At 38.2% G+C, this 18,678-nt stretch overlaps 1 protein-coding gene across 3 annotated transcripts in view; it reads right to left on the reverse strand.

Annotated features, from left to right (window-relative positions):
* Nucleotides 1–3,389: 3,389 nt before the first annotated feature.
* The window catches only part of LOC124776370 (kelch-like protein 26), a 305,806-nt gene continuing 290,517 nt past the window's right edge, over nucleotides 3,390–18,678 (reverse strand). For 2 of the 3 annotated variants that reach the window (XM_047251329.1, XM_047251337.1), the window contains exons 7-10: nucleotides 9,901–10,008; nucleotides 8,957–9,130; nucleotides 6,053–6,680; nucleotides 3,390–5,171 (exon numbers count right to left, since the gene is read on the reverse strand). In XM_047251329.1, the coding sequence (XP_047107285.1) occupies nucleotides 5,020–5,171; nucleotides 6,053–6,680; nucleotides 8,957–9,130; nucleotides 9,901–10,008 (1,062 nt within the window). In that variant the 3' untranslated portion in view covers nucleotides 3,390–5,019. The remainder of the gene's footprint in view (nucleotides 5,172–6,052; nucleotides 6,681–8,956; nucleotides 9,131–9,900; nucleotides 10,009–18,678) is intronic. The other variant, XM_047251345.1, reaches the window with a different exon arrangement.

Here is an 18,678-nt window from a genome sequence, read left to right on the forward strand (position 1 = left end):
AGCCTTGCTTAATCATGTAAAGAGTTGATCTCAATCTTTACTTTTTGACAAATGATTGGCTTACTCTGTAGCTATCTTGGTTTTCTTTTGTGTAGACTGTGCACCTTAATATAAATAATGATGGGACCATCATGACACCCAGTCTCCTGACAAGCTGCCTACAAGAAACAACGTATTCGAAAATAACCGCTGTACATCTGAAAGTCCTTTTGTCCCACATAAACGCTCGTTTTGCCCCAGTGGAGCTCCCAAAGCAGCATACAGCATGTCATGTGGCTATGAAAAATTCATAACGGGATCTAAGCATAATGTTTTCACTCATGCATGCTCTAAGCTTATGTAACAAGTGTAATAATCTTGATAATTTAGTGTGTATAGAATGTGTGTAGTGATTCCAACTTAATTTGGAATCCAAGTGTACACCAAGAAGTTTAACCGACATGATCATTGTTGATATTTCATAAACTAAAAATTACATTTTCGGTTGAATTTTGATTAACAGTTAATTCATTGTCTTTAAACCAGTTTTGAGTAAATCTTACATTGGCTTTGCTGTCTTCCTTTAGATTCTCTAAGTCATTTCCAGTTGCAATGAAAGTGGTGTCATCAGTACGCAGAACATATGTCCCAGTAAGGAACCTTAAGACATGCCTCTTGAAATATCTAGGAATCCAGAGCTCATAACTTTTTGCTTCCTATTGTCAAGATGCAAATCTAAAATGGTTAGTTCTGTATCTTGATTGCCGTGGCACCTCAGTTTATCTATTAGAATCCAATGACTCACAGAGCCAATCAACAACAGATGACTTTGCTTCAAAGACATTGATTATGAAATCCGATACTCCTTGACAGAGCGTAGGGGAGCGATGTGGAAGACCCGCACCGCCGTACTAGGCAAGGTTCTAGTGGAGGTGGTTTGCCATTGCCTTCTCCGACTGTAATGGTGATGAATGAAGATCTTGAAGCAGGTGAAAATCCCTGACCCTGCTGGGAATCGAGCCCAGGATCCCGTGCTCAGGAAGTGAGAACGCTACCGCGAGCTGCGGACTCAAAGGCATTAAGTATTGTCAAAACATTTTTGATAGGTTTCAGAGTAGATGATTTTCCTCTGAAGCCATGCTGAGTGTTCGTCAGTGTTCCACTGCGTGTGAAATGTTTGTAAATTTATTGGTACAAGAGAAATAGTATGGTAGTTATCAATGCATACTAGCTACTGTTACAACAAACAGGCTGGAAAAGAAGAAATAATAAAAATGCAATAAATCAGTACAAGAGTAGTTTTAGTATAATGTCCACTACCTTCTTAAAAGAAAAGAAAAAATGACAAATGCTTGAAATTTCCCATTGAATTCCAAATAGGAGCATTCATTGTGAATAGATGTCCGATACCCATTTCTCTCAAAAGACACCACTGTATTTAAATAAATAATAAGCTGCAAATTAGTAGATAAACTGAAGATATAACCTAAGAGTCGAGAACAACTTTTCCTAGTGGCAGCTTACCTCTTAGTTTACTAGGTTACATGTAGTTTACAAACCAAAAACACAATTATGCAATGTAATTTTTTAGTATTAATGGATTGGTGAGATTAATTTTGTAAGAGTCGTTATCTCTGGGTAATGTTTAACGTGATTTTTTCCTTATGCCTGAAGATTTTCCTTCATGGTAGATATGTGGAATACAATGAATGCACAAACGAATTGTGGTCAGTAATTTCAATTATTCTTTATATTCCAAACAGGATTTTCCTTTTCACCTCTTGTTACTCTGGTCATTATTTGTTTTGTAATGGCATACATTTTCTATTTACATCTTTAAATAGTATATTTCCATCCTGGCTTTGGGCTGATGCATCCCATTTCTTCTTCTTCTTCTAGCAGTTTTTTTTCTCTTTCTTGCACCAGTGGCTACTTCTCACAACAAACACAAAAGAAGTTCTTTTCCTGTAAATATTCTTTGTTCTTAAACACAGAATGTAATGAAGAGCGGTTGCTTGCCTTTCAAACCCACTGACAATGATATACAACAAAAATCAAACAATGGAAAATCCAGGATGGAATTTAACAATATTATGAGAAGGAAAGTTGCCACTCTTTCATAATACTGATATACAACAAAATATATTCAAGCTCAAATTTCTCCAATTTTACTATCATTTTGTGGGAAAAATACCTTTTTGGAATGTAGATTCTCAGATTTTTAACAGCAGATTTCTATGATGCTATTGCCTCTTTGGCAGTACCTGCTATTGGGGCTGAATGGATGCCCCTACAGTTTAACCAATTGAAATGTTCTGAGTAGTAGATTTCAGCAAATGCCACAATGAAACCCAACTAAAGGACACCCCTGTGCAAGGGCATTTTCGAAAATACAGGGGGAGTCAAGAGGAAAGGTACATGTCCCTTTTGTACATTTTTCTTGAATAACTCTAAAACCGCACCCTCCAATGAAAATGTGTCACAGTACAAAATTAAAATGTATTAAATTTCCTTCAAAAAAAAAAAGGTCCTATTCATTTTTTTCTGTAGAACTAATGGTTTGTACGAAGAGAGCATGAGAATGTTGAAAACCTTGCTCGACGCGCATGTGCCGTAGATTACGTAGTTTTTGTAGGCCAATTTGAGGTAGTTTCCCCGACTTGATAGACCGCAAGTGTCCCGTATCAAACTGTTCATCTCAACTTGCTACCTCAAATTGGCCTACAAAACCTACAGTGCATGCACGTTGAGCGAGTTTTTCAACATTCTTGCGCTTGTTCACATTAGTCCTGGATTTAAAAAAAAAAATAATTTAATAGGACCTTTTTTTGAAGGAAATTTAATAAATTTTAATTTTGTACTAAGACATGTTTTCACTGGAGGGTGCGGTTTTCGAGTTGTTCAAGAAAAATGTACAAAAGTGATACTAAATGTGTTCTAGCTCGGAAATAATTTGGAATAGAGCATACGTCCATATGAAGTTTTTTGCTTAGAATCACTAATACTATCATCCCTCGAAGCATGTACCTTTCTCCTCCTGACTCACCTTGGATGTGCTTATTAAGCACTACAATGTAGCAAATTATTTAAATTCAAGAACTGGAAATTCATATTAGATTTGAAGGTAACACTGAAATTAGCACAAAACAATTTAAGAATCTGGTCATACAGCAAAAATTTTTCTTGTCACTATATACTATAGAACATCCAATTTATCAATAGAAACTTATGTTAAGTCAACTACTTTCGAAGTATGGGCAAGTTAAATGCACACATTACATGTAATAATTCTGCTCTTTAAATCAGATACAGCCCAATGACTGGCATGTAAGCACAATGTATGTCAGTTATAATACATGCTAAAACAGACACACCGCAAAAAATATCATGGGAAAAATGACGTACTCATATTTACAGCAAAAATATTTATTCATAAATAGGTACCCAAAAATTTAACAAGATAATGAGTAACATTTAGTTAAGCCTCGGACACGAGGTACATTTCGGACGGACAAATATGCCGTACATTAGAATGTTTACATAATCTTCCTCCATCTGTATGTGATTCTATTATGTATCAACAAGCAAATCAGATAACAATTCATAAAATATAAAATTTCTGAGAGCTTTGCTAATTTGTTGCTTTGGACTAGATAAATTTGTGTCAGCATCTTCGTATCACTTGAATGCCATGATACATATTTAACGACAACACATTAAACACACTCCAAAATACACGTACTGTCGTAAGATCTAAGACTTGGATTAAGTATCGACAGGAAGAGTTGAGACAACAAATAAAATCACAAATATTCATTAATTACAAACAAAGCTAAGGCCTTTTTTATGAATTGACTCCAAAGACAGAGAGAGACAGACCAGAACATACGTAACATACAATGAAGCATACAGTGGAAAACAGTCATAAAATTTCAGTAATTCTTTACAGTCTATTCCATGAAAAACATGTGATGAGACTTCAACTACTTTTGAAGCAAAGTACTGAATCTATAGCTTGAAGAAAATATAAAAAAAGCAGTCAATTTTCAATTCTTATACAGCTTTTTGAACTTTCCCGAAGTGTGATGCAATTCACACAGAACAATTATCCTCTTTTCACTTATTTTTCAGCTTATACATCATGAAAGGATCTCCCCCCCACCCCCTTCCTCCAACGAAAAAGTTAAAATACCACCTCTTTGACAGCACTGTGACATGCTAGTGGTAAAGCTCCAGAAAATTTATATAAAATAAACTTTGAATAGATTTTTGTGAAAATACATTTTAATATTAGGCCAAGCTTCTGCACTTCCATCATAACCACTGTGTACCGTAACATGTTTTATTTACAAAAACTGAATGTCAATGAATTTTCTGGAATTTTCCTAAGGTTCAAACAAATCTGTTTAAAGTGTGCATAGCCCGCTACAGTACTGTGGGAATTAACTAGCATGTTATGACTTACATCGCTTCATGACCAGACCAAATATTAACAACAAAGTAGTAGTAGTAGTAGTGTGTGTGTGTGTGTGTGTGTGTGTGTGTGTGTGTGTGTGTGAGCGCGCGCGGGCGCACGCACGCCCGCCCGCCCGCCCGTGCTACAATTTTCAAAAGTCTCATTGTGGAAGAAATGATTGTCTGGAGCAACAACATACATTTACTGAGTAATTTTATGTCACTCAGTTATAAATTGCTTGAAATACATAAAATCTGTATGCAAGCATGTATTATACAATATGGTCCCTCAGTAACTACAGTTTTGTGTGATGCTTGTAGTAACTCATCTTCTACTGGCTTATCAGAATATATAAAGTTTGTATCTGAACAATCCATGCATAAGCAAGGACAATTTAAACATGACAGTTTACACAATTTTACAACAGTGAATAAAAATATTAACAGTACAAAGAAACAACATTCAAATAGTATCAATCACTCTTCAATGGCACTTAACATACAAAGATGAAACAATTATGAAGTAAATATTTTAAGTCTTGTACATTTAAACGGCAGCAAATATTGCACATTAGTGTAGAAACTTCAAACTCTACTATCATTAGTGGCCATAACTTCCATGTCGTCACGGCATCGTGGAATATATAAAGTTACACAGGTATGTTCCCATATATCCTGAGGGTACTTTTCGCCTGTTGTCCATGTGTCTGTCTCCAGATCATAACATTCAATAGCTGCTGCAAAAAGAAAGAGAGAAGTTATACCTGGAATACCATAAATGTGTATAGAGGACAAGCACACACTGGAAGGAGATTGTCACATATTGTAAGCTACTGGCCCCCCCCCCCCCCCCCCCCACACACACACACACACACACACACACACACACACACACACACACAGAGAGAGAGAGAGAGAGAGAGAGAGAGAGAGAGAGAGAGAGAGAGAGAGAGAGACAGAGAGAGAGAGAGAGAGAGAGAGAGAGAGATATTCCATTCCTCCTATACAACTACTGAAATTTCTTCTGCCTACACCACTATCATTGATAAACCAAAACTGAAGAAATCTCTCTCCCCCCCCCCCCCCCAGGACGTTTTACGTTTGCATGGCATGCCACACTTTAAAACAAACTTATCCTGCTCCCATTAAACATTATCTGAAGTTAACAAACATCCATTTATCCCTTGGGAACTATACATTCAACATGTTATGATAAAGTGAAGTGAAGACACTAATACTGAAAGGCCAGTAAGAAGTTGATAATGTTTAACTGTATTGCTGAAATGGAAAGTAACATGTCTTACCATTTTTGCACAATTTATACAATGTAAAAGAATCTCCAAAATCAAAAGAACATTCAATAAACATTGTGACAGTTTATTTTCGCTAACTGCATGTGCATGTGAACAGGCAACAACGCAGATTAACTGACCACATGACAGCAATGGCATACCAAAACTTTCGTGCACTTAACGATTTCTCTACCAATTTACACTAGCACTCAAAACACAGACCATTATAACTAAAAATAAAAAAGGAGCTGCTTCTGTAACTTAAATGCTACACCAGAAGAACCCTAAGGTATTGTCTACAAAGATACGAAATACATGTAACTTACCTGTAGCACGATCGAACATGGCATCACTGTGAAATCCTCCAATGAAATAAATTTTTGAGCCAACACCGACAATTCCAGCATGGTACCTTGGTGTAGGCACAGTTGTTACCACATCCCATGTGTTAGCACTTACATCATAAACATCAATAGTCTCACACAGAACTCTATTTCCTGTGTCAGCATCCTCAAACCAACCACCACAAACATAAAGACGCTCCCCAAGAACAAGCATTACATGGTCTGCACGTGGTGTCAACATGGGAGCCCGCTGCTGCCACACATCAGTCACGGCATCGTAACAGAGCATTGAGCTCAGAACGAGGTCCCGGTCCAGCCCTCCAGAAATGTACAGTGATCCTCCAGGCATTGCAGCCCCTGCATGCTGGCTACGGTGACCAGGAAGGGGCCGAATTGACTCCCAGCTGTCAGTCTGTGGATCATAACATTCACAGGCACTCACTTCTTCTTCATCATCTGGATCATCAACTTCACTTGCTCCTCCTATGGCATACAGGCGTCCACATACAACATTCAGTGAGAATCGACATCTCTCTCTCTGCATGGGTGCCATTGTTGTCCATTTGTTGTAACGTGGACTATAGCGGAAGCCAAATGGATGAATATTCTCCTGTGGTAAAAAACAGTTTATTACTGTAATACTCAACTATTTATGACAATAAAAATAATCAATTGTTGACAATATAATGAGAATGGATAGATAAAAAATCTACTCACACACACACACACACACACACACACACACACACACACGACACCTTTCCTTCTCATCCTGTTCGTTAAGTCTCCGCTGGCCCGGTGTTATGGGTGACTTTTCTAAACTGTACCCCTTTCCTGTGTGTGTGTGTGTGTGTGTGTGTGTGTGTGTGTGTGTGTGTGTGTGTTTTCCCTGCCATCGCTTGGCGAGACAGCCACAAAAGACTTGTAAACACAACAAACTGAAGATAGATCCGCACTTCAATACAAATGAAATTTTGAAAACTACCTCTCGGGACAGTGTGTCTATGACTTTCATTGTAGAGACAGCCACTGGAAAGAATGCTTATTAGCAATGTGAATTATAAATATATCACGCGGGTCCCAGATTAATGAAAGTTAACAGATACGACACCACTTCGTAAGATTGCAACTCTAATGGAAATGAACCCAGGATCTCAGTCTTGAGAAATTCTAACTGCCGAAGCATAGAGGCAACTTATGTTAACCCCCTCAGATATGAATTTTTTCTGGAGGAAGGAAATTTTTTCTTTATTTTGTAATGCTCTATGGTGATTTTTTTAATAATTTTAGATGCAAGATTTATTCAATAATATTTACCTGTTTTCAAAATATACTTAGTACACTTGGCTTCTTTTTATAGACAAAAAAAACTCATCATTCAATAATTCGCATGCAATATAACAATAATATCGTTCATTTATACTGTGAATATAATTAACCAATCACTACCATGTATTCGGGCAGGCACAAGCTACTCCACACTGCTACATTTGACCTAATACTTTAATAGAGAAGCTGAACAGTTGGCAGCAGTTGTACATGAGGAAAAGATGGAACATCCACAAATGTGTACATACAGTTTCCGCTATGGAAAAATATTTCTATTGCAACTAAAGGACAGTAAAATTTAAATGTACACAATTGTAGCCAGAGAATCTGAAAGGGTTAAAAATGATAAATCTAAATAAAAATGAAGAAAAAATATTTATTCCATGAAATAAGTTGCCATTACATGTATTCATCACTCAGTCAATGTTGATGCAGACATAAATGAATACAGGGAAACCTCACTTTTACACTTATCATGGGTGGGGGGAGGGAGTGTAAAATGTGGGAAATAATGTTTTAAGCATTGAAAGTTACATATGGGCTCTCACCCTTGTAATTCTGTATTTTATGTATATATACGTAATAGGCATGGAAATACCTGCCAGGGACTTTTTTATTATCCAATAAAAACTGCAGATGTAACTGGAACTGGGGGAAGTAGAAACATTTCACTTTATTTCATACATCATAATCTATGTTTTTGGATAGTCTGCACCTGTCCATTACATAAATGATGAAACACTGCACCAGTTACGTTTTCTTTCATGCTTAGCACGACATTTTGAGACTTTATTATTGTTGTCAAGTGCAAATATTTATGTAAGTATTTTGTGGGGTATTTGCATATGTGATGTTTTGCTTTTCTTTTACTGTACTCATCTTTTTGAAGTTATCGGATATTGTGCCTCCTCAATTATATAGAAAACCACACACAAGCAAACTCTCTCCCTCAATGATTATTCTTGAAACTTGTCTTGGTAAGAACGGAAAAAATAAATAAATGGTTTGTGTTTACACCAAAAGCATTTGGGCAACACAATGTAAGCAAAGGTATCTTTACCTGTTTACCAGTTCCTATCTGCTGAGAAAAGCGCCCTGGTGTCAAGAAACTTACCCATGTAATGTTTGTAAACACTACTTGATGGCCAGTGTTGTTTTATGTCAATTACGGCAGTCCTTTTCTCCATGAACATTTTTTTCGTGAAGTGTAAATTGCAGTAAGTTTATAAATATGTTAAGGCAAAATCAGATGAGAATTAACACTGTGAACGTAAGAAATTCGATGGAAATGATAAGATAATTTCATAAATGGTGGAAAAATGTTAATTCCGGGAACATGAAAGTGGGGTTATACAAAACACGGACTATACTTCAACAGTCATTCTTTCTATGCTCAATAAACTGGAGTATGGCATCTCCTTAAACCACAAAGTGCGCATTACAGTGCTAAATATACTGGAAGTCATTCATCATCAAATGCTTTTAGTATTAATCATATTAGGGAAAGATGTAGTACTTTGTACGATAGAAAAGCATTGTGGTATATGTATACCTTACCTGAAGAGACTGATTAAAGCAACCTCCAACAACATATAGCTCATTGTCTAGCACAGCTGTTCCATAATTACACTGCTCAACATGAGGAATCGAAGTAAGGTGACGCCACTTTGATACACTTGGAAGAAAATATGTAATCTCATTGGTGATCCCGGCAATACCAAAGCCACCAACCTAAAACAAATAGGATGCTGGTCACATTAACAATTCTCAACTGCTACCACATTCATACTCAATAAGGGCACGCCTATAAACAACATATTCATTGTGCCAACAATACATACCATCGCGCACCACAATCCTAAAGAGAAACGAACATGCTTATACAAGTAACTGTGAGATAATTAAATTCCGCAACTCACCTCACTAACAACAGCAAAATTGCTTTTAAATTATGAAGGTGCACATACATACCAAGGAACATCAGCTTAGTAGTTGTTAAATGGAATGAACATGCTTCATACATCAGTAAAGAAAATTAATAGTCAACAAAACTCACCAACCATTTGACTAATTTTATCTGGGTGCAACTCTTCACTAGCAGGCCTCACCATAGTAAATACAATAATGCACAGTAATTAACGTAATGCATATTTACATTTACACAAACGACCCATCACGATGCAGACCGCAAAAGCCCATATTTTACGTTATTATTTCTATGCAACTCACCATAACAAAGCATCACCCTGGTGTGAAAATACATTACTGAACAAAAAATTAATAAATACATACTATAGCAATGTGGATCCCAGCACAGCAATGAACTGAAAATGCAAACTATTAAAATTGACCATTTACTGTAACATACTTTAAACATATTTCCAGAATTACATACGGATTAAGCAAGCAGATTAAATATGGGTGTTAACAAACGTGCATAAATGCTATGCAAAAATGTGGAGCATAAAGAATTGCAAATGTGGTGAGTGCAATGAACTCACCTTTACAACAGCCAATTCCATTCCCCTGGAGTTAATCAAGGAGGTACTGGAGGGGATAGGTAACTTGAGTGTCCTTGGACGATTCTGTCTGCACGTCTCAGCCAGAACCTGCAATATTTATATATGCATGATTGTCACAAATACTTTACATGGTGCGTAAGGGTTCATTTCACTCAAGTTATTACTGCAGTAATGCATAAATTCCAAATCAAACTGAACCAAGCCTAGAGGCAAATACTCTGTGTGCCATAAGGCAAAAATCTTGGGTGTCAAGCATTCCTAAATGCACACATGCTCCCTTACAAGAAACTTATTTTTATTTCCAAAATATTACAACCAAACACCCATTTGGTGTCACATACAGTGTGCTTACTGTATGTCATACCAAGAAGTAGACATGAAATCATCACATTAGCCTGCAAAATCCAAAGCAGGTATCTTATATCTTCAGCTTTTATGAAGAGCCAAAACCTGTCACCATAGGTAATGAGGCGCCTTCACAAACACACACACACACACACACACACACACGGGAGGGAGGGGGGGGGGGAGAGAGAGAGAGAGAGAGAGAGAGAGAGAGAGAGAGAGAGAGAGAGAGAGAGAGACCTATTTCGTGGATGGCAATATGAAATTCGGCACACTGATGGATGTTTTGAAGCTTTTACAGCAGCCCCAGTAGGCTTGCCTGAGATTCTATTAAGTGTGTTGTTCCTCTTAATCCATCACCTCATCATCAACTCTTTCCATCATGAAAGAAACTTTGCACCTTTTGGTCAAGTTGTGCCACAATAGAAACACGTTTTTATTTTTCTTTATTTATGACAGTTGTTAGCTCTATTTAGCTCGCACAAACAGTGATATCATTGATCTCATTTAATTCATCATTTTAAAACCATTTGCTAGGAAGCACTTTCATATCATAGTTCTGAGGTGCAGTTCGGGGCACTAAATGTTGCAAGGACTTTGCTTCAGGAACACACCATTTTCTCAAAAATCTAGTTACAGAAAGCTTAGTGATGGAATCGGTGTTTTAGGACCATAAACGGCACGGTCATCAGTGCCTGTCTGAATGCTTAAATTGTGATATTAACTTATTTGTGTTGTGATGAAATCAGTGTATAATGAAAACCCACAAATGTGCATAAGTTATGTTAAGCCACAGGCTGAGGTGTAGTTTTAATGGGAGTTATCGAAATAACTTTTGGGTGCCCTTCCTAGTAGGGAGAGTGATCCAGATACATATCATTGCATTTTTCATACAACACTAGTACCAGCCTAAATTATTGTATAAAAATGGTAATTTACATTTCACTAAAACTTCTGCTATACCAAAGCTGTTCAGCTAGCACATCACATAGATCCCTCACATCTGGCTTGCTGTTTAAGAATATCTGCTCTTGAGATGTGTGTACATTTGAGAGTAAATCTTCGTGAGCTGCTATCAAAAGGCTGTCTCGGGGTAAACTCTCGAGCAGAGAAGAGATCAAAAGTGTCTCTTCCAGTTGACATGGTGCCGCTAGCTGTTTCTCTAGTGGACATGGTGCTGCTACAGTGCCATAGATAGCGGCTCACCATACACAATCAGTGTTCATATTCCGTGAGTGGCTGTCACAGTATAGGGGTGCAAGATGCCGAAAACATGGTTATAAAAAGCAAATAAGGGCTTGCAGAACATAAAATGTTCTGAATATAGAAGGTGTCCCAGGCGAAATGGTTAATACTCAGGGATATGACAGGAACCACCATTCAAGGCAAAAGAAGTCTTTTAAACATTAATGCATTCCTTAAGAGCTTATTCAGTAAGAGAGAGAGATTTCACAGTAGCAAAGATAGAGCTCATAGCTCTTAAGGTACGCACTTTGGAGCCCACATTCACTAGACTTTTACTTCGAGTGATGGTTCCCAACACATCCCCTGGACCTTAGCAATTCCTCCCTTGTCATTCTGCTCAGATAGGATGAAAAAACACATGCATTTGGAAGAATGAGACTTAACAGTTTTCGTGTTTGTGAGAAGTTTAGAGGAACTTCACAATTTCAGGAGTTAATAGAAATTGGAAATACTTGTGCTTCACTATGTAACACAACCTGATAATACGAAATTAAATAAAGTCCACTGACATTCTTAACGAAAGGTTAAAAATGAGAATAGTAAGTTTGGAAACAAACTATTAAAAACAGTTTGCCATCTTTTAGGACAGGTCCATATCTCAAAAGCTGAAGAAAAGTCATTTGGACAAGTGAGTCTTTTCTAAACAATTTACTATCCAACAGTCATGTGTCAGTACTGACAAGACACACTGCACTTAGATTTAAATTATGTCCGAATTTTATTTTTGATGTTTCGTATTTGTGAATTTGAAAAATTATTTGTTCTGTTTCCAACATGGTCTGGTGTGACATAGCATTTGTTGCCACGAATCTATACCACTACTTTCAGAATACTACTGTAATGGATCTGTTATTCATCTATGACTGGGAGATTTCAATATGAGACTGGTTCATGCCCTGGCGTTTTGGAAGAGAGTACAGGGGATATGACAGTTTCATGACAAGGTTAACAAGCAGACACTCCAGTGAATTGAAAGTAAAGAAGGCGACGAAGAACGAGTTTTGGCGAAAGAAATACAGGACGAATGCGACAACTGGTGTGCACGTTGCCTGCGAATTATTGCACACACAGCTCTGATAATGTTACAAGAAAACTGAAATACGGAAAGCTATAATTCGAAGGTGACGAGGATGGAGAGTATAACTAGTTACTTAAAACTTACAAATTATGGTATTAACTTATTCGTTCTCCGACTCATATGTACAATAAAATACGTAGAAGTATTAAGCTACCCAAAACGGAAGAACCTGTCCAATAATGGATGAAATCCGATTTTAACGAAACAGTTACCATAATAACTTTCAGATGCCCTTCCTAATGGCGCAAGGCCATCCAGAAGAGTATCACTGCACGTCTGTATAATTTTAATCCCAAGGGACAGTGCAGATTACAGGGCAAGTGATTTACAATGTTAAAACTGTCTGTCCGTATCATTTTTTCCTTCCCCGTAAAAGCAGACGAAACTCTCATTTTCTAACAGCCTTTATTCAAACCCATTTAAAAAAGCAAAGATTTTTATATGTTCCGGCTATGGTTTATTCCTTAACTGGTCCTCAATGTCAATGCACAACCGTAAAATGGTTTCTGCTTCTTGTTTTTAAACTATGGTACTAACACTTTGCGTAGTATAACAGCTTTAAATATTTTATAATAAAGGTAACTTACATTTCATGAAAATTTCCGCTACCCATATCAAAGCCGTTCAGCTTCCACATCATACTGGTCTTGCACTCCTTGCTCGCTGGTTAAGAATATCCGCTCTCGAAATACACCACTGCGCTGCCTGGGATCTATACGGCATACGCGCAACTAACGCAGTTGCCAAATGTAACTGCTGACGTGGCACCAGACCCTCCCTTCAGCCCCACCCACTGACACAGCATAATCCTGCGCTCGCTCGCTCGCTCTCTCTCTCTCTCTCTCTCTCTCTCTCTCTCTCTCCAGGGCGATTACTTGTACAGTGTTGCCATGTCTACAGCGTTCTCCTCGCACGAACGCGACTATTGATCACCTACTCCGTAGGAGTAGAACGCTTGCCCAACTATACGTGGCACAGCGCTATCGGAATCACTTTAACCAGTATAATCTGTTTCTGATGTCTGACAAATTCTGAAAACGGAAACATGCAGTTTCAGTAAGAAACTGATGCATTCAATGAGTGATCATGTTGTCCAGTGTCCATAATTCATTCCCCGACCACAAAACATTAAGTTCAGTTGGTCTGCTTAAAGTAAGAAACGGGCTGCCGACAATGTGACAGTATTATAATGGCAAGATGGGTGAAGACGTTCTGTATGAGATTCTCATGAACAACTAGAGCGGTGAGAACTCCACCCAAAACATTTCTTATTGGTAATATGATAATTATAGTGAAAGTGGAGGCAGGCCTCCTGCCTCCGTCGATACCTCGAGACTTACAAACCACACTGTTAGAGAGATGGGGCTGTATGCCTATAGCAACTGCACAGAGCTTGTGCACGAGGCAAACTGGTCAGTCAGTCTGCATGAGCCAATGAAATTCCTGGTTCTGACGATGTGAACCTATCCCTTTGTTTCTGTCATGTGACTGTTCACGGAGGGGAATGCTTGCTGCAGCCTGTTCATATATTCTTCTTATGTCCAGAAATATGACAATATTGTTACCACTGTTGTCAAGGGTTAACTATTGCAATTACTTATAGGTCAAAAGAATGTAGAGAAAGTTGGCAATATTCTAGAACGGGCCGTAAGATTGATTTGTAAGCAATCCTCTTTGTCAACGACTGCATTTCCCCAGTAGTCTACCAATAAGGCAATGGCTAATACCAGATTTACCCACAACTGAGCCTATGTGATCATTCCATTTCATGTCTCTATAATGTGTAAGATCTGGTGGTTTCCAACGATGACACAGTGATATTATAGTCGTAGGATACGTCATTTTTTCATTTTGTAGAGAGAACAAGCTTATATTTCTGAAGATTTAGAGCAAGCTGGTTGTCTTTGCGTCACTTTTAAACCTTACCTATATCATTTGTGCAGTCTCCCTGAGACATCATCATAGATAACTGCAACATCCGCAAAAAAGTCTGACATTACTGTTCGTATTGTATTTTATTGATCTAGGCAATCATAGTGTTACACAGTTGTAAAGCTACTTCTATACTTGTTGATGACTCCATCCAAGATGACATCTTGCATCCTCCCTACCAAAAACTTCTCAGCCTAACACAAATCTCGCTTGATACCCCATAGGACTGTACTTTTGACACTAAATGTAGATGTACTGGGTGATATTTGCGCACTTGGTGACTCAGCAGCCATTAAACTTCTGGACATTTTCATTGATACTAACTTGGCAACAGCATGCTAAACATGTTCCAAACTTTCGTAGGTTCTGTACCTCTTCAGAAAACTAGAAAGTATCATGCTGGAACAGCACCTATTAACAACATGCTATGCAATGTGCCACAGCCACATCAGCTATGGTCAGTGGCTGTGAGGCAACTCCATAGGCTGCAAGAATGTGCTTTTATTCCAGAAGAAAGCAATCAGGATAATTAATTAAAAAACAGACTGTCCACTGCAAATCAGCATCCTGTCTGATCACCTGCATCCATTCGTATTTATTGTTAATTCCGATGGACTTGGGCAATTACAGCAGGACAATGCAACACTCCACAAATCCAGAATTGCTACAGACTGGCTGCATGAACATTCTTCTGAGTTTAAACACTTCCACTGGCCACCAAACTCCCCAGACATGAACGTTATTGATCATATCTGGGATGCTTGCAATGTACTGATCTCCACCCCTTGTACTCTTACGGATTTATGGACAGCCCTGCAGGATTCATTGTGTCATTTCCCTCCAGCGCTAATTCAGACATTAGTTGAGTCCATGCCACATTATGTTGTGGCACTTCTGCGTGGTCGCGGGGGCCCTACACGATATTAGGCAGGTATACCAGCTCAGTTCCTCAAGTTGTGCTCTAAAAGTGTCTATTAGTGGTGCCTTACAGGCAAAAGTTTTGATATATTTTCCCTGTTTTTCCACTACCTGTTGTTTCCTGGAAATATCTTGTATCTCTATGTACGATCTCTACAAACCACTGTGAACCGCATTTCAGTGGGTACTTAACATGTTACCACATGTTATGTTTTCTTCTCAGTTCAAATGTGTTTTGACTGCAGGGAACATGTCTAACTAAATACCTTGCTGTAATTGATATAATTTTGTCTTCATCATCTTTATTGGAGTGATATGCAGTGGACTTCAGAATATCTTTAGATTCTTCATTTTTCTGGTTTTTGAAAACTTCGAAAATAATCTTTTGTGTGACAATTGGTATATTCCTTCAGATGTATGTTAGTTCACATTTTTCAGCAGTTCTATGATGCTCTTCTTTGGGTCAAATAAAACTGATCATTCGCATACATTCAGTGACCTCCTTTACATCTCTTTGTTAAGGGTCCTGCACATCTGAGCAATATTCTAAGGTGGTATTCACGTGTGATTTGTAAGCAGACCTTGCCAATTAACCACAGTTTGCCACCTATCTTTGCTACAATTGAGCGTTTGTGACTATTCGATTCCACATACTTCCAAACTGTTACGATCAGGTATTTGTACGAGTTGACCAGTTCTAATTGTGATTTGCTGATATGGCAGTCCCGAGTACCTCATTTTACATTTAAAGCAAGTTGTCAGTCTCTGCACCCCTTTGCAACCTTACCAAAATCTGACTGAATATTTGTGCAGGTTTTTTTCAGATAGTACTTCATTATAGGCAACTGCACCATTTGGAAACAGTGTAGTGTTGCTACTCTCTTCCAGGTCATAATACACAAAATGAACAGCAAGGGCCCCGAAATATTTTCCTGGGGCACACCTGTAGTTATTTCTGCTTTTTTCAATGACTCTCAGTCTAAGATGATATGCTATGTCTTGCAAGCAAATCAAGAAATCTGCAATCCAGCCACAGATTTTGTTTGTTAACCCACACAATCACACTTTTGTTGACAAATTGTGGTGTGGTACCAAGTCAAACGCTTTTCTGAGGTCGCGAAATACTGCATTCGCCTGATTTCCTTGATCCACAGCTTTCATGGTGTCATGCGAGACAAGTGCAATTTGGGTTTCGCAGAACCAATTCTGTTTCAGATGCCTCATTATGTTCCACATGCCTCCTCATGGTTGAGCTGAAAATATGTTTTACGATTCTAGAACAGATAGACATCAGTGAGACTGAGAGTAGTTTTGTCGATCTCTTCTGTTACCCTTCTTGTAGACAGGTGTGACTTGTGTTTTTTCCTATCTCTGGGCACAAGTTTTTACTGAAGAGACCTACAGCACAAGAAGATTAATATACGACGTAACTCAGCTGCATTGGTTTCTGGAGCTTTGTTTAATTTTTATGGTTTTAGTTGCTCCTCAATATCACTCACAGTAATATCTACATCATTTATCTTCGTGGTGGTTAAGTAAACTCCAGGTAAGTACACCTTCGCCTTTCTTAGTAAAGGGACATTTGAAAACAGAGTACTGTATGTATACTTTTGCTTTGCTACCTTCAACTTCAGTTCCTGTGCTACCTACGAGTGTGAATCTTTTACAAGTGAAGAAGACAAGCAATCTCTCTCTCTCTCTCTCTCTCTCTCTCTCTCTCTCTCTCACACACACACACACACTCACACACACACACACACACACACACACACACACACACACACACACACACAGACACACACACAAACAAACAAACAAACAAACAAAGAGAGAGAGAGAGAGAGAGAGAGAGAGAGAGAGAGAGAGAGAGACTTTCTCTCCCCCCACCATCAGGTGTCTCCTCTCTCTGCCACTCTCTTCCAGCACAAGTAAGTTCAAAAGTGTTAAACTTGGGTTACACGATAAATTAGTCTAATCTATAAGCCTTAAATTCAACTGAATACCTAGGTATTACAATTACGAACAACTTAAATTGGAAGAAACACATAGAAAATGTTGTGGGGAAGGCTAACCAAAGACTGCGTTTTATTGGCAGGACACTTAGAAAGTGTAACAGACCTACTAAGGAGACTGCCTACACTACACTTGTCCGTCCTCTTTTTAGAATACTGCTGCGCGGTGTGGAATCCTTACCAGATAAGACTGACGGAGTACATCAAAAAATTTCAAAGAAAGGCAGCACATTTTGTATTATCGCGAAATATGGGAGAGAGTGTCACAGAAATGATACAGGATTTGGTCTGGAAATCATTAAAAGAAAGGCGTTTCTTGTTGCGATGGAATCTCACGAAATTCGAATCACCAACTATCTCCTCTGAATGCAAAAATATTTTGTTGACACCGACCTATGTAGGGAGGAATGATCACCACGACAAAATAAGGGAAATCAGAGCTCGTACGGAAAGACATAGGTGTTCATTGTTTCTGCATGCTATACAAGACTGGAATAATAGATAATTGTGAAGGTGGTTCGATGAACCCTCTGCCAGGCACTTGAATGTGATTTGCTGAGTGTCCATGCAGATGTAGAAATGTTTGCATGCTGGAATATTTGGCGAGGAAGGCGAAGGTGGGAGCTGAGGCTGCTGCTTCTCTACTTTCTACTTTCCAGCAGGCTTTTAAAGAGGAACATATTCACCTTTTCTGTGCTCTGATAGAAGCATTTTTCAGCTTGTTCCTTTTTTCCCTGCTGCAGCAAGGAGTGCTGCTTATATAAAACAAATTGTGTAGGTCAATGAAATCTTGACACTCTATTTATGTACCTGAACACATTTATATACTTTCACACATATGAACAACAAATAAGTATGCACAATATAAGGTTAACACAAAATTGTTTTGTTTACTTTTTTTACTGAATAGGTTTCCCAACAAGTGCAGTTCATCGAAAATGCCCGGCTTATTATTTGTATCTTAAAACAATAGAAGTTTTAATATTTCACTGAGTTTGCAGTCTTTCCCATAAATTTGGCAGCCATTTTAAGTTCTTTTCAGTCATGTTGCGATCCTTTCAGCTCATTTTTTTGTCACTGGAGTACCACTTTTGGCATATTCGTATATGCATGAAGTGTCCATTGGACAGAGTGAGCACATCATAAAATTTTTATTGGTCAAAAAATGCTGACAAAAAACAGGGTTTAGTGACCTCTGCACTGCTGCGGTGACCCTAGAATCCTTTC

This window comes from Schistocerca piceifrons, chromosome 1, assembly GCF_021461385.2.
Source record: "Schistocerca piceifrons isolate TAMUIC-IGC-003096 chromosome 1, iqSchPice1.1, whole genome shotgun sequence".
Classification (NCBI taxonomy): domain Eukaryota; kingdom Metazoa; phylum Arthropoda; class Insecta; order Orthoptera; family Acrididae; genus Schistocerca; species Schistocerca piceifrons.